The sequence below is a fragment of the Rhinatrema bivittatum genome, chromosome 2 (assembly GCF_901001135.1).
Source record: "Rhinatrema bivittatum chromosome 2, aRhiBiv1.1, whole genome shotgun sequence".
Taxonomy (NCBI): Eukaryota; Metazoa; Chordata; class Amphibia; order Gymnophiona; family Rhinatrematidae; genus Rhinatrema; species Rhinatrema bivittatum.
The window spans coordinates 754,041,260-754,058,654 of record NC_042616.1 but is presented as its reverse complement, the minus strand read 5'-3'; the positions used below and the strand labels follow the sequence as shown (position 1 = coordinate 754,058,654).

Genomic DNA, 17,395 nt, shown 5'->3' with positions numbered 1-17,395 from the left:
CAGTGACTCCAGCCTCTGGTTCCTCCTCGCTGGCGGTGGTGGGCCGTCAGCTCCATCCTCGGGCCTCCCCCGGTGCCTCTGGCTCTGCCATAGTCCCCGGCGTTCCTGGTCCTGCTACCACTTCTCATCAGGCATCTCCGCGTGGCCCGCGGAGAGACACTGCTACTCGCGCCACGCCCCTCCCTAGGCACGCGCATGTGCACCATTGATTCTTACGTAGGGACCGTGGCGGGAACCTAGCTGCGGCCCCAGATGATGACATCAACCTAACTACAGTACTTAAGCTCAGGCTCTCCTCCCTAGCATTGCCTTTGCAACAGATCTCCTTGCTGGTCGAGTACTTTCCTCTGTGTTCCTGTTCCTGTTTTCCTGGTTCCTGTCTCTTCGTTCCTACCCTGCTTATGCTTCGGATTGACTACATGGACTTTGACTTTGCTTTGCCTGACTACGCTACTGCCTATCTCCAGACCCAGACCTCTGCTTCGCCTGACTACGCTACTGCCTATCTCCAGACCTAGACCTCTGCTTCGCTTGACTACATTACTGCCTATCTCCAGACCCAGACCTCTGCTTCGTCCAACTATGCATTACCTATCTCCAGATCCAGAACTCCACTTTGCCTGACTACACTTTTGACCATCTCCGTGATCAGACCTCTGCCTTGCTTGTTGCCACTGCCTTCCGATTGCCACCAGCCCTGACTCAAGTCTACCATTGGACACCTCTTCAGCTTACTCCCTGGACGTGGTTTCTTCAGGCTTCGGCCTGATTTTGCTCGAGTGCCCCCTGTCTTCCTTTGTTCCATTGGCGCCTGAGTTTCCAGGACATTACCCAGTCCGGAGTAAGACTGTACCATCTCTCACCTGCTGTCTCTGGGCTGAACCAACTCCTACTGCAACTACATACAGAGGCCCACCTAAGTCCTGCCAGCCCCGGCACCCAAAGTCTCAACCCACGGGGAACGAGGGCTGGTATAGGTGAAGCTTCAGCGGCCTCTGTCTATCAGTCCACTCCACCAGTCGACAGTGGGGACCCATAGGTCCTTACCTACTGGTTGCATCAACCCCACCTCGGCCTAAGGGTCCACCTCCGACGCAACATATTACTTTTTCCCTACCCCATTCTGAGTGAAACATGTCCATGTCAATTTTTCCTCAGGCTTTTTTTCTACCCTGCTGACCCTGACCAATTCCAAGGACCTCGAGGGAAAAACAAATCAGATGAAGATCGGACCAAGGCACCTCCCTTTCATACAGGATTCTCAGGTTCCCAGCATCTACCATTCCCATTGGGGCAACTACTAAATCTGAAGTGTGTCCCTGTCAATGTGTCGGGAAGTCCACTATCTGAGGCAACCCAAAAGAGGCTAACAAATTGAGAAAATCTTGGGCCACCCTGCAGGATTCATCTTCGACATGAAGATGAAAATCTCCCACTATGAAAAACTTTGAAAACAAAGTGTCAAAGCCCCAATAAGTTCTAATACTTCCTGTACCTTACCCGAATTCGCTCCTGGGGGTAGATATAACAACATCAACCCCAGCCGATATTTCCCCTTAAAACTAATTAATAGGTATTCACAGCCATCAATGGGCTGAAATAGACATATTACCTACCAGCTGAATATTTAGCAAGCACTTTGCGTCCCTCATATCTTCCCTCCTATCCACCAAACCCTCAAAATACCTACAGCCACCTCCATCAACCAGCCAACCTCCCTTCGATTTCTAACCATATTACGACCAGTCCCTCCATATTTCCCCTTCCCACTAACCCGATGGATAAAAGATTGTTCCAAACACATAATCAAATTGGGTACCCCCCACAATGAAATAAAATATACAAAAAAGTATAAAACTCACAAAGGAGCTCACTAAGGGGGATGCCCCTTACGCGCGCCCCTTCGGCACGCCACAAGCAGTGGCACAGCGTTCCTAAAAACCCTTCCCAGCTGGTTTGGAAGGTGGGGGCACTGACGTTGCGACAGAGGGAGGGGCGAACGGCCCAGAGATAAGCGGCCTTTCCCGGACTCCAATGGGCAGCCCGCAGCTGAATATTCTACCTGAAGCTGTCAAAGGTGTTCCTGGAAAGTATTTAAAGAAGTTCTACTCGTTATCAAAATGAGTTTTCTTCAGTTTGTGTTCTTTCAATAAATATATTCTATTGAATTTGAGGATCTGAGTCAAGGTGCAGTGAATTAACATTTATTGTATTTCAGGATTTTATTATTGATGTTATATTTTCTACAACCAAATCTTAAAGCACTTACTGCTCTCCCCTACCTCTGGGGAAATCACGTTTATTGTTACTAATCACAATACAGAGAAGAGTGCCATTGCAGAAAGGTGAGGGAAAGGCCTGCTTGGCCCCGTGACGGTTCTAAAACTCTCCCTTTGCTGTTCTACCCATGGAGGGTTACATTATGACCTTATTTTAAAAGTATTTTTATTCCATTGGGGAGGGGGAGCTTTCTTGAATAAGGCCCCTTGTAAGTAATGCTGCCTTTTTTTTTTTTTGGGCCAAGAGATCTAAAGGAACTGTGTTTTGGTTTTGAAAGCTCACATACAGCATTTTTAATTCTGATGTTGGGCCAATAAAAATATATCACAGCCTACTAAGAAGCAATTTAAAAAAAAATGTACTAACAATGCATTTTATTGCAAGATTTAAAAGCCATCAGTTTTAGTTATTAAATGTGGCAGTGCACCTTGGGTGAGAAATAACGCTCCTGTGAAGAGCCTTATTTGAAATGCACTTTTCCCCATTCTGTGCCCATGGGGATAAAGAGGACTGCTTTGAAAAAGGCCCATTGTCGGCTACTGCTCTGAGGGAAAGCATCTCAAGTCTTATTTTCCTTTTGGTATCCATAGCAAATCTCTTTTCTTTTTCTTTTTTTTTGGACCCAGCAATTTCATTCTGCTCCTTTGGGTTTCCAGCTCAATTGGAATAAGAGCTGGGATTCAGTGCCATGAGCCTTTCTTCTCAACTACCCGGCGACTAGACTAGGTACATTAGGAGGGGTTATGAGACTGGAGAAAAAAAGTGGCCACAGAGCCAGTGGGCCAGCCCCACTTCTTCCTAAAGACATATGCAAAGTATTTTCTATCATTTAAAAGTGATTTTGTGCGTTGCATGTGTTTGACAGCTGTATCACTTAAGGCATGTTTCCAAAATGACTCAAATTCCTGATCTCCTGTAACAAGATACAGCATGCAATCAGTCATCCCTTGAACTGTGATGGGATTGTAATGGTTCCCCCCTCCCCTTGCAGTCATTATGGTACCTTGGGTTTTTTTGGTTTTTTTTTTCAGAATACAGCTGCCAAATGATCGTTTAATTCTGTCTAGGGAATCCCCAGGAAAGCTTTGCTGCTTGCTCTTTCTGCTAAACAGTAACGATTTGCAAGCTCAGAGACAGAAGCAACGCAGGGACGGGAAAAGGCATGGATTGTACTACTTGTCACAGGGGGGCGTTTACAGGATATGCGTGAAGGTAAATCAGGGGCACATATTAAAGAACTCCCCTGGAACTGTGGACTTTAGGAGCCAGAAATGAGCTGCGCATCTGGAATCGGGGAGAGGGTAGGAGCTAAGAGAAGCTCGCTCGTTAAACGTGTTCCTGGGCTGCACACCCTCGCCAGCCTGCTCCTGGCTCATGCTGCTTTATCGAGCTTCTCCAAATGAGAGCTACATGTCATTTTGTGGTTGTTTTTCCCCTCCTGCCCAGCCCAGACAGTAAGTGAGAATTCTGCTCTCGTTTCAGAGCATTACCCATTCCAACGCAGCCTAAGCCAGGAGTGACTCGAGAACTTTCTTAACCATTCAATTCCTGATATGGATTGGAGGGGGTGGATAGAGAGAAACAGAGAAAACCCACAAAGGTCTCGGGATTTTTTTTTTTTTTCCACGGGACCTGCCCTTAACGAGTTAAAATGATCAAATCCAGTCAGGAGAGGAAAAGAGTGATTATATGAAGCGCTACTTCCTGTTCTCTGAGCTATATATAACTGTCTTGTTTAATGTAGGGGGATGTGACCACGCTGGTAGGAGTAGTGAGAGCCTGTCTTTCCAGCTCCTGAGGTTTCCCCCAGCAGACCACAATGAACAAGCTGCCTTACTACACGCTTGTGGTGAGTACAGTCCTCGCAGAGGCAGCTGGCTTGCTCTTTATCCCTCGGGCTGCTCCTACAACGGCTTGAGCTAAAGCCTGGAATGCTGCTTATTTCTAAGGCTGCGCCTGTAGCAACTTGAGCTCAATCCAACCATGCCCGTTCGTCTCTTTGCTCGATAAGATAGTCTAGTAGCGTTCCTAGAGAGCGCTACTGCACCATGAGCCGTAAACCTGTGCACAGCACTATACTTAACTTGGTGCCTGAAGGTAGAAGAAAGAGAGCCTTTCGCAAGGTAATTGGGCGATCCCATCTATGCTTTACATGCGTGTGTTCCCTGTTTTCCGTTTTCTTTAACTTGTCAGCCGGCACTATATTGTTGACATGCTTATCAGAATTTGAGAGTTCAAAGGGGATTTTGCATGAAAAGGTTTTTTTTTTGTTTTTTTTTAGAAAACGTCTTAAATATCTTTCAATTGGTACCTCTGAAGTGCAGTTTACTATTGCTGCCTTACTGGCACATGGTTAATGCTATTTTACAAACTTCTTAATATCAGAAAATGCAGAAGGCTGAAAGAAACATTGTAGACGTGCACAGCCTTTTAACCTGTTAGTAATCAGACTTTGCAGTGTATTAGATAAGCAAGATAAAGAACGTTCTGAGACAAAGAGATGGGATTTTTTTGCACACACTGCCTTTTTTCTTATCCATTTGGTACTGGGAAGTTTAGGTATCTCAGGAATCCAGCACAAACCAATAGAAAAAATATATACATAGTGAAAGCCGGATTGAACAAAATGTTAAATATAAAAATTATAATAGTACATAACCAAAGCTAATGTTCATCACTTGTAGAGACCTGCCAGAATTCCCTATTGCAAGTTTCTGCTATGCAGATACAAGCACAGAATACGCAGAAAGTGTGTCCTTCTGTACTTCTCCTTCTTAATGTCTGGATTCTTTGTAGTTTCTGTACCTTTCAACTGATGAACATAAGCACTATTCAAAGATGTTCTAAAGGAGTTGCCCGGATGACACAAGTCCTTTCTTTAAAGGTCCAGTCATAGTATCCTTTTGATGAAATGAGCACAGCCACTGACCCCAAGATGCAACCACATTTTGGGAGGTTATTTCTATGCCTAGAAGTGTGTGAAAGCCTCTGTAGAGATGGGTGGAAAAGCAAACGATTTCTCAGCATCACATGTTTGTTTTCCATGGTTTCATTGGAATTTTTAACATTTAATTCCAAACAATTGGCAATGCATAGAGAGAGGTGATGATATCTTCATTGCATGCTACCTGCAAACATAAGAAAAAGCTAATGGGCAGAGAAGGAAATGAAAAATGAAACTCCGTTTATTTGCTAAGATATATTAAAGTCTGCATCATAAACCTTATGAGGTGATATGTGAGAATCAAGCATGTATGATAGTAATTTGGACTTTTGGCCTGAAATTTCCAAAAGTAAGTCTTAGTCTGCCTTTCTAAATGATGCTCAAGGCAATTTATAGCACTCAGGTGCCATAATTCCCTGCCCAAAAGACCTTAGTCTAAGTGGGTAGCTAAGGCTACAGAAGATAATGTGACTTACTCAAAGTGTGTCAGTGAAGGAAGTGGAGATTGATGAATGCTAGTTTTGGTGACTCCTAGCCCATTTCTTTTATCCATTAGACCAGTGTTCCCAAAACTGTCCTGGAGGACCTCCAGCCAGTCAGGTTTTCAGGATATCCACAATGAATATGCATGAGAGAAAATTTGCTAGGGGGGGGGGGGGTCTCCCAGGACAGGTTTGAAAACCTCCACACTAGACTACTCCTTTTCTGACAGGAGGAGAGGGAAGAGGGATAAGATAGACAGAGCCAGGTAACCAACTATATAAATTACATGCAGAAAGTAAGCGTTTTCAGTGGAAATTTCAGGAAGATGTCATGGAAGTTACATGAGGAAGCATTTCTACATAAGAAGGATTGTGGATGCATGGAGCAGCCTCCCAGCAGAGGAAGAAACTGAAAGAGAATTCAGGAAAGCATGGGAGAAGAACAGAGGATCCTTAGCTGTGGGGGAAGCGAGGCTAAAGCTGGGATCTGTGTAGGATTGTGGAAGGAATGGAAACAAGGGAAGATTAGATGCACCATGTGATCTTTTTCTGCCATCCTATTCTGTTTCTATGTATTTGCTGACTTTATTTACAGTATCGTGTCCTCTGCTTTCAAAAATTGGGGAAAAAAAGAGATGACCAAAATGCTGGGATTGTATTTGATCAAAGTATTGGCAGATTAAATTGTGATGTAATGCTAGAGAAAGAATAAATATATATATATATAGAGAGAGAGAGAGATATCTTAGTGGGATAGAGTTTTCAAATAAAAAATAATTAATCCATTTATCTATGCTTCCAGTCCAATCAACAAAAAACCTGTCTCCAATAAAAAGCCACAAGTCTATGAAAAGCACTTTCTGATTCAACAGATTGCTTTCTTCTTCACTTTTATGAAGCAGTATGATGTAGCAGAGGGATAATTCGGAAATATTTGATGTACTTTATCATCTTGGTGCAGTTTACCTTCACAGGAAGAGTAGAAAGCTGCCACTGCAGGTTTCAAACATGAAAAAGGAAAGGGTGTGTACCATTTTGGTGAAAAAGATCCTAGATAAACTCATCTGACAAATATATTCTTTCTTTTATAAATCAATTCTGAATGCTTGGGGAAAAAACCCTTTTTTTTTTTTTTGCTGCATCTGGCAGTGCTTCTAGTTCTTCATGTCTGAACAGATGACAATGCGGAAAGCTTGATTGCAGATTTCCAGTGGTCGTATTGGCTGGTAGCGGAGAAAACTGGATTCTTTGCAGTGTGCGCAAAACATTTTTGGGGGGGACCAAATTGAGAATTTTCCAAAGGTGTTGGTTTACGTGAGCTTTCAAAACCACACCGTGCTCCCTTCTTCCGATGTGCAGGATCTTGCAGGTTTATGATGATCTCTGGATAGTTCATATGTTGACTGAATAAAAAGTGTCACAGCTTTGTCGGTAATCCTAGAAAACCTGAGATTTTCCCTTATTTAAAAAATGATGACTCTGTGCTTCTTTGACTAATTATATCCAAACACACTTGAAACCACTTTCGCTGTCAACCAGCTGTGAGGCTTGATGGTGGGTTTTGGAAACCTGTGCTTGGGAAGGAAACAAGCTTGTGCTTCTCTGTGGAATGCAGTTGGAAGGAAGGCTGGAGTATCCCAAAAATATTGCACATATGCAGCTCCTTTGAAAGACTGATGCAAATAAAAGCCCCTCCAAATCCTGTGGGAGTTTCTCTAATCCAGCAAGTTGCAGTTCTGACAGGGAACACAATTTAACATTTGCAATCTCCTACTTTAAATAAGGAACTTTTCCGACATCTTGAACAAGTATTGAACAATTACACAGGAAAGAGGCATAGTTAACTCAGACTATTACAATATTCCTCTAACATATATCAATTTTTAAAAATTGGATAATTTAATACTTGGCACATGGTAGCACAGGTTAAAAGTTGTTGACAATTGTGCCTCAATCTAGAAGGGCTACCAAAAAGATAAAGGGCATGGAAAGGCTTCCCTATGATGCTAAAAAGGTTAAAGCTGTTCTGCTTGGAGAACAGATGGCTGAGGAGGGGTATGATAAAAGTCTACAAAATCATGAAAGGACTGGAATGGGTAAATGTGAATCAGTTATTTACTCTTTCAGATAATACAAGGACTAGGGAGCACACCATGAAGTTAGCGTGTAGCACATTTAAAACAAATTGGAGAAAATTATTTTTCACTCAGTGCACAAGCTCTGGAATTCATTGCCAGAGGATTTGGTTAAGGCAGTTAGTGTAGATGGGTTTGGATAAGTTCCTGGAGGAGAAGCCCATAAACTGCTATTAATCAATAGGGAATAGCCACTGCTTGTTGCTGGCATTAGTAGCATGGGGCTTATTTAATGTTTGGGTATTTGCCAGGTACTTGTGACTTGAATTGGCCACTGTTGGAAATAGGATACTGGGCTTGGTCTGACCCAATATGGAATATCTTATGTTCTTATGTTATGTAGATGCAACCTTGTTACTATTCACTCGCAAATATCTTATAATATAGTTAATGGACAGTATCAGGTTGAAGGTGTGACTTAGCATTATACTCCCAAATTTCTCTTCTCTGTGTTACAATGTGGTCCTCCTTATGCTAAATACTTTTCTGTATTGCCAGCATGAAACTGGCAAGGGGGAAAGGGATTGACTTTGACAGAAAGAAGACCAACTCAGCATTAGCAGGATTAAGAAAGTGTGAGGAAACATGCACTTCTTCTAATTAAGATTGCGTTGAACATTTTGATGAAGCTGGAAATATGTTGGAATTCTACTGAACCATTTCATCAAAACTTTCTGAAGAAATTCTAACACAGATTTGCAAAATTCACTTCTGGTTGTCAAAACATTTGACACAGACTTTGTAGAATTGCAGATCCACTTCAGGTTTTTCAAATGTCTTTTGAGTTTTGCCCAGAATCTAACACATTTCCACAATAGATCCCAGGAAAATCCAAAAATGACATCACATGCGAACCAGGCTGAAATCTCCCTGGTTCTTGTTCAGCACCGAATTGTTTGCTAAAGAAATGTGACATGCTGCCCTTAAAGGGCAGAACTGTCACTTTGGTTGAATATAGATACAGTGAGGTCATTGTTTTCACTTTGTGTGTGTCATGCTGATTCAAACTACAAAACTATGATGACTCAAACAGTAAACTTGTCAGAAGAATGATCTCTGCATCGAAAGCATTTACAATGGACAAATACAATTAGTTTCAAGAACTATGATTGATCATAATAGGAAATGTGTATACCTGTATGTTAACTAGATATTTTTCTAAATTATGCATATTTATATATGAAGAGGTTCATATTCAAAGAGATTTTAATTCCTCGCCTGTTTAATTGCCCTCAGCTATCCAGTTAAGTTATTAGCTGGTTAACAACTTATTTAGATATGTCCGGGGTCATTCCAGGGTGGGCCAAACTTATCCGGATAAGCGAGCCAGATAACGTCAATATTCTGCGTTTCCCAGCTAAGTTCTAAGCACAGGTTCTGAGCTATGAGCTAAGATGGTCCCTTGATATTTTGGCTGAAAACCTGCATAATGTGGGGTTTAACGTCCTGCTGCTCAATCTCACTGGGGACACAGAGTTGTAATGACTACTGCCCAAGCTGGAGGACTGAATCTCCTGCTAAAAAATAAACTAAAAAGACTGATACAGCTCTGTCCTTGAGCCGGCTGGTAGACTTCACTGATGATCTATTTCTGGGACTCCTTTGAGGAAAGGAATGGTGAATAAAACAGAAAATGTCATAATGCCTCTGTATCGCTCCATGGTGAGACTATGTGCAATTCTGGTTGCCGCATCTCAAAAAAGATACAGTTGCACTAGAAAAGGTACAAAGAAGGGTGACCAAAATGACAAAGAGGATGAACAGCTCCCCTATGTGGAAAGGCTAAAGAGGTTAGGACTTGGAGAAGAGACGGCTGAGGGGGGATATGATAGAGTTTATAAAATCATGAGTGGAATAGAATGGGAAAATATGATTCAGTTATTTACTCTTTTAGATAATACAAGGACTAGGGGGCACTCCGTGAAATTAGTAAGTAGTATATTTAAATCAAATTGGAGAAAATTCTTTTTCACTCAATGCACAATTAAGCTCTGGAATTCTTTGCTAGAGGTTATGATTAAGGAAGGTAGTGTGGCTGGGTTTAAAAAGTTGCGGGCATGTTCCTGGAGGATAAGTCTATAAACTGCTATAAACCAAGCTGATTTAAGGAATAATCACTACCGGCATTAGTAGCATGGGATTTATTTAATGTTTGGTTACTTGCCAGGTACTTGTATCCTGTATTGGATTGGCCACTGTAGGAAACAGGATGCTGGGCTTGATGGACCCAATATGACCCCCCTTCCCTCCCCAGGATAAGAACATAAGAACATGCCATACTGGGTCAGACCAAGGGTCCATCAAGCCCAGCATCCTGTTTCCAACAATGGCCAATCCAGGTTATAAGAACCTGGCAAGTACCCAAAAACTAAGTCTATTCCATGTTACTGTTGCTAGTAATAGCAGTGGCTATTTTCTAAGTCAACTTAATTAATAGCAGGTAATGGACTTGATAAATGGCATTGATGAATAATGAAACATTTGAGGACACCAATAGACTGTTGATAAGTGATCCAATGAACCACTATTGGTGCTGTTACTTTGCTTGTTTGAATACAGCTCAAATGTTCACATATGCGGGTTTTAATGCTGCGCTTGGTCTGTCCAATATATATACATTTACACAGGCAAATGATTGCCTAGATGATTTATTTGGTATTACATGTAAAGTGTCCCATCAATTTATATGCTTGGCTCTATTTTAAATGCTAAATGAAGATATACATTGCGCATGAGGACACACGCTACATGACCCACATGGAAATTGCCCCAATATATGTTGATCATCCGCCTGATATTGTGGTAGAACTGCATGCACAAGTTGGTCTTGTAATGATCTATTTTTTATGCAATGCAAAAATAGGGGGTCCTAGAATTTATCAAAATTGGAAAGAATATGCCAGTGTTTACATATAATCTTCTTATTTTAAAATTCCCAATCTGAGTATGACAAAAAAACAACTGTCCTGAATAAGGAGAAATCTTGCAGGTGGTAGTCCCAATCTGTGTTTGGTAACTGGGATGTATCCTTAGCTGTGTGGACAGGATAAGTAGACTGGTTGGGCTGCATGGTCTTTTTCTGCTAGTTACATGTTTAAGAATTCTGCCTTCTAGTCCCTCTCCTTCCATTTTCCCCTTTAAATAATTCCTCTATAGATTTTAGGTCTGTCCCTTATATATCTAAAAGCTTTATCTCCTCCTTTTATTAATTGGGCAATATTCTCTTCTGAGAGGGCTGTTGCTTTCCCTGTCTCCTTTTTGTTTTTCCTAATTCTATCTGGCCTCATCCTCTTGAGTTGTTTTTGGGGTTTTTTTTTCCTGATTTCTAGCCTTTTTGCTCTTACCATTTCTGATATCTTTTCAGAGAACTATCTCTGTTTTCTTTTTTCTTCTTACCCTTGCTAACTTGTCTTACAAAGAGATTTGTTGCGCTCTCTTTTTTTTGCCATCCATAGTTCCTCTGTACACTTCAGATCCTGGATTCCTATAGGGCTTCCTCTATACAATTACTCGTTACAGCAAACATTTCAGTTAGGAACAGCAATCATAAGCAAGAGAAGAAAAGCCCAATATGATTTTCAAAAGATGTGTTTGATATATCATGGGCAAAAGATTAATGTGGAGAAAGATTACAGCTTCCCTTTTCCTGGAAAGGAGAAGGGAAGCTGGGAAAATGTTCAAGAGAACAGAGGCACTGCAGCTCAGTAGTAAGAAGTAGGGATGTGAATCATTTTTCTAACGAATTGAAATATCGTATGATATTTCTAAATTCATTAGAAATCGGTTAAAAGAAAGAAACTATCAATTTTACCCCCGATTTTTTGTAAAAATCGTTTTTCGGGTTAGTGCGCGCTAACTCATGTTAGCACGCACTAACAAAAAACCGTTTGTTTTTGTTACTTTTTCTTATTTTTTGCTAGTGCGCGCTAATATGAGTTAGCGCGCACTAGCCCAAAAAATGATTTTTCACTAAAAAAAAAAAACCAGGGAAATGCGGGAAAATGATTTTTTCCCACGGCCAGACGATCCCAAAAGCGGGAACAATCGGGCACCCGATTCACATCCCTAGTAAGAAGTGAGAGAAGTTTTAGCATCCATTATGGAGGACATCTCTGGACTTTATTATGTCCTGATGCCGAGAGCTTTGTACCCTCGAAACCTGCGGCATCACTTCATTGATAGCCCGCAAGCAAACACATTCACATCAATGATTTTCCTCCACAAGATCATCTACAACAATAGCAACTACTAATGGACTTCTGCTGTCTTTTCAGATAAGTGTTAAAAATGATGTAAATACTTATAATGGTCATTCAAGACTAGATTACTGCTTCTTTGAAGTAACTTCTTATATCGCAGAGTATAGAGTGAAATTCTTTTTTGAATATTTACATATTTTACTCTGGGGGTTCATTCATTTTTTGGTATTGAGAAACTAGATGTGGCAGGGAGTGACAATTTGTTTTCTTACTCGCTTCTCATGTTGCATGAGCAACTCAAATGTAATATGAGTTGTCTCAGATGAAATGCTCATGGTTCAAGAAGCTGCATGCCTGTTGATGACTTTATTATAAGGCTCATAACTAACATTTTCATTCATAGTAAAGAGCATGTGATAGCATTACAGAGAAAAGCAGCATCAAAAGGAGGAACTAAAACTTCTTAATGAGAGCAATGGCCTCGGGAGCATGAACAAAAAGATGTCTTTTTATGCATTCAAGGAAGTAAAACGTAGGGAAGTGTTTCACAGTCGCTTATTGAAATGGAAAGTGATGCTGTTCCTTGATGGGGGTTTTGTGTTTTTTTTGTTGTTGTTGTTTTTATAGTTTGTGGAATGTGAAGAATAGATCTTGACAGAGGCACACAGTACTTTCAGATTTATTAATCTATCACCCTACCACCATAAGGTGACCTAATATGCTTATTGCTAAACCCAGATGTGAACAGTTGTTACATTTCCTGACAATTTTAAGTGAAAGTCAGACTGCTACTACTGTAGCTGATTTTGATGACCTAACACAATTCCATGCTTGGATTGTGTAAGATCTTGAAGAAATAAGTCCAGCATGATCCACTGGTGAACCAAGAAAATAGACATTACAGATGCACGCACACACACACACAAACCCTTATGGACAGTGAGATTCTGTCAGAAAAGAGGTGCAAGCTCCACTGTCTGCAGTAACAGAGCAGCTGATAGAGTCACTGAAACCTATCCTACCGGCTTCTCAAGAGCATAGAAAAAGATGGCAGGTAAGGCTCATAAGGCCATCTGATCTGCTCAGTTTTATTCCTTGTGAAATGCTATAGATGTAATTTTGTCTTTAGCTTTTCCTTCCTTTCTTCGTGAGTAGAGATCCTCTGTGCTTATCCCAAGCTCTCTTGAATTCTGTTGCTGGGTTTTTTTTTCTCCACCATCTCCACTGGGAGGTTGTCTCATGCTTCCACCAACTTTCTATAAATACAGTACATTCAGAAAGTATTCAGACCCCTTCACTTTTTCCACATTTTGTTACAGGCTTATTCTAAAATGGATAATATGCATTTTTTTTCCTCCTCATCCTACACACAATTCCCCATAATGACAAAGCGCAATCAGCTTTGTAGAAATTTTTACGAATTAATTAAAAAACAACAACAAACCTGAAATATCACACTTACATAAGCAGTCAGATCCTTTACTCAGAACTTTGCTGAAGCACCTTCTGCAGTGTACAGCCCCGAGTCTCCTTGGGTATGACACTACAGTCTTGGCACTCCTGGATTTGGGAATTTTCTCTTATTTTTCTCTGCAGATCCTCACAAACTCTGCAGGTTGTATGGGGAGAGTCAATGCACAGCTATTTTCAGGTCTCTCCAGAGATGTTCAATCAGGTTAAAGTCTGGGCTTTGGCTTGGCCACTCAAGGACATTTACAGAATATGCCGAAGCCACTCCTGCATTGTCTTGGCTGTTGTCCTGTTGGAAGGTGAATCATCACCCCAGTCTGAGGTCCAGAGCACCCTGGAGCAGGTTTTCATCAAGGATCCCTCTGTATTTTGCTCCATTCATCTTTCCCTTGATTCTGACTAGTCTCCCAGTTCCTGCAGCTGAAAAACAGCCACCACCTTGCTTCACCATAGGGATGGTATTAGCCAGGTGATGAATGGTGCCTGGTTTCCTCCAGACATGATGCTTGGCATTCAAGCCAAAGAGTTCAATCATGTTTCCTCAAGCTTTGAGAGTACTTTAAGTGATTTTTGGTAAACTCCAAGTGGGCTATTATGTGGCTTTTACTGAAGAGTGGCTTCGGTCTGGCCACTCTGCCATAAAGGCCTGATTGGTGGAGTGCTGCAGAGATGGTTGTCCTTCTGGAAGGCTCTCCCATCTCCAGTGGACTGGAGATCTGTCAGAGTGACCATCAGGTTCTTTTTTGGTAATCTTCATGTCCAAGGCCCTTCTCCTCTGATTGCATAGTTTGGGTGGCCAGCCAGCTCTAGCAAGAGTCCTGGTGGTTCTGATCTTATCCATTTAAGAATGATGGAGGCCACTGTGTTCTTTGGAACCTTCAATGCCGCAGGAATTTTTTTGTATCCTTCCCCAGATCTGTATCTTGACACAATCCTGTCCCAAAGGTCTACAGACAATTCCTTCAACTTAATGATTTTGATTTGGCTCTGACCAGGGCCGGTGCAAGGGGATTTGGCGCCCTAGGTGAGCCTTCTCCCTTGCGCCCCCCCCCCCCCCCCAGGTTGTGCCACCACCCCCCGGTCTCGGCCCCGACTTCTTCCTCATTCTCGATCATGCCCGCTGACTATGTGGTTTTCCGGTCACGAGCAGGTTGGGCACTGCTCACGGCCCATCAAATCTCTACTCCTCTTTGCCACCGCTTGCGGCCCCATATGGCTTGCACCCAGTGGCGCACCAAGGGTCTCCAGTGCCCGGGGGCCAATGCATTTGTGTGCCTCTCCAGCATCCCCCCCTTAATCCTTCTTATACTAATGTTTAAGGTCACAGAAAATCAGTGGCGTCTCTAGACAGAAGAATTGTTGGGGGGGGGGGGGGGGATCCAAAATTACATTTCTTCATCACACCCACCTTTATAGCATGGATCCTGCTTTAAAATTGGTTATAAAAAAAAAAGGGGTGTTAATAAAAAAAAGTCCAAAGGGTCTTCTGAGTAATTTTAAAAAGCTGGCCAATTTCACACTATAAAATTATTTGATAACCTCATTCAACTAATTCTATATGGCTATGAGAATGAAGTCAGGAATATATAGGAAGGAACAGAAGAATGTCAATACAAATCCTACACCTCCAGTTCTGTAACTCTGTGCATCCACTGAAATTCCCCCAAACAATGGAGATTGGATGTTTCCCTTACAGCTCATCATACTAAAAGATATTTTCAAATTCTGGTGTCACCTCACAGTAACAGCAGCACAAACACCTTCCACTGCCAGGCACATTGTGAACTAACACAAAACCCCGCAAAAAAGACACTCAAAATCTATACTGCAATCCCATCATAACATAACAGTAATAACACCAAGGACTCAAACAACAATAACCCTACCTTTGAAAAAGCAAGGGTAAATATTACACTGGGTCCTAGAATACCAATACACCACCTACTGAGAAAACAAAACAAACCCGATTGCTATAGATCCCTATACAGACACTATATGCTAGCAGACTCTCTCATCATGGTCACACACACAGAGCAGAGACAGACCCCCACCAAATACAGAATAAAGCCACATAAAGTATAAATAGAAATGTGCAGACAAAAACTGAACTGTAAAACGCATCACGCCAGACTCTATACAGTGTAACAATGGAAAAACAAAAATTTCACCATTCCTCATGAAACAAATCAATAAAATCAAGATATATAAATCATTAATCATAATTATAAAACCATACAAATAAAATAATTTCAAAACAGCTGATGAATAGAATATCCAATAATTAAATATTCATGCAAATTTTGAAGGCTTTACCAAACACCAATAAAATATTTCAAACGGCAGACACATTACATACTACCCAATAATTAAAATGGTAGTCAATCAAGAAAAATGAACTTAAAAAGCCACCTTTACTTACCCTCTCCAGCAGTTCGCCTACTCCTTTCCCTTGCAGGCCACACCAGAAGCAGCAGTAGCTGCTGAAGCTGTCCTCACAGTCCTCTTCCTTAGGGACCACAACCAGTCTCTTTTCTCTCTCTCTCTCTCTCTCTCTCTCTCACGCACACACATACCAGTCACACCCTCAGGACCAGTTTCTGTCTCACACATCAATCATCTCCCCAACCAGTTTCTCTCTCTCTCTTTCTCACTCACACACACACAAGCACACACATACCTGTCATCTCCCTGATCAGTCTCTCTCACACATACACACGACACCTCTCTGGCCAGTCTCTCTCAATCACACAATGCTCTCTCTTACTTACACACAGGCTTTCAATCACACACATGCTCTCTCTATTTCACTTACACACAAGCTTTCAATCACACACATGTTCTATCTCACTTACAAACAGGCTCAATCACACACATGCCCTCTCTCACAGCCACAAGCCAGCCAAAAATATGCTCCATCTCTCTTGCGCACACACACATTGACACACACAAGCACCCTCCCCGACTCACATATACACCACACACATACAGAAGCACCCTCCCTGTCTCACATACACGAAGCACCCTCCCTGTCTCACATACACATTACACTCTTACAGAAGCACCTTGCTTTCAGAATTGCAGCATTTTTCACTTTTACTAAAAGGGAAAGTGATGCTCCCAACCGTTAAATAAGAAAATCACATTCCTATCAGAAGGCGAAATGACACCCTTCCTTCAGGTTCTGTCCTCCCAAGGGACAGCCACCCTCACAGTACAGCTTCTCTTGTTTTATGCTTTCAGGCAATAAAGCAAGTGTCTTTCTTCAAACTATCAGTCGTATGATTATTCATGTGGGAGATATGGAACAGAAAGACATCCTTAGTCAGCTTTCCTTTTAAAATGGAAGATTCCACTCTTAGTCATTTAAAAATATACATTTTCTAAAGGCTTAAAAAAAAAGAAAAGCAAAACCATTTCAGATTAGAACTATTCTAGTCTTCATGCTTAAATTATACTTCAAAAAAAAAAACCAAACCCCACCTGGCATCAGTATCTTAAATTTGTGATTTTGCTAAGATAAACATTTTAAACACTTTAATTTTTTTTTTTTTACTTTAGTATTTATCTCTACCCACTTTGTTAAATTTTATTTTCCAGAAGAGGGATGCTTAAAATTCAGTAATTTCATCTTTCATCCAACTTTTCAACAAAACCAGCACAAAAGTTGAGATATATGTATTATCACATTTTCATTTTTTTAAACTGGTAGATTCCTTTCTCACATATACATCATACACACACACACACACACACACACACACACACACAGAAGCTCCATTCCTTTCTCTCATATAGATCACATCACATACACACACACACAGAAAGATCGACGCAGCCGGTCTAACTGATCACGTGGCCGAAGAAAGGAAGATTGGCGCAGCAGGA

The 17,395-nt window shown here is 41.5% G+C and overlaps 1 protein-coding gene across 3 annotated transcripts in view; it reads left to right on the top strand.

Moving 5' to 3' along the window:
* Nucleotides 1–3,356: 3,356 nt before the first annotated feature.
* Nucleotides 3,357–17,395, top strand: part of TNFRSF11B (TNF receptor superfamily member 11b) — a 68,586-nt gene continuing 54,547 nt past the window's right edge. Inside the window, exons 1-2 of one of the 3 annotated variants that reach the window (XM_029591935.1) lie at nt 3,357–3,492; nt 4,025–4,129. In XM_029591935.1, the coding sequence (XP_029447795.1) occupies nt 4,100–4,129 (30 nt within the window). In that variant the 5' untranslated portion in view covers nt 3,357–3,492; nt 4,025–4,099. Of the gene's footprint in view, nt 3,493–3,567; nt 3,735–4,024; nt 4,130–4,225; nt 4,404–17,395 lie in introns of those variants that run through there. The other 2 variants (XM_029591934.1, XM_029591933.1) reach the window with 2 other exon arrangements.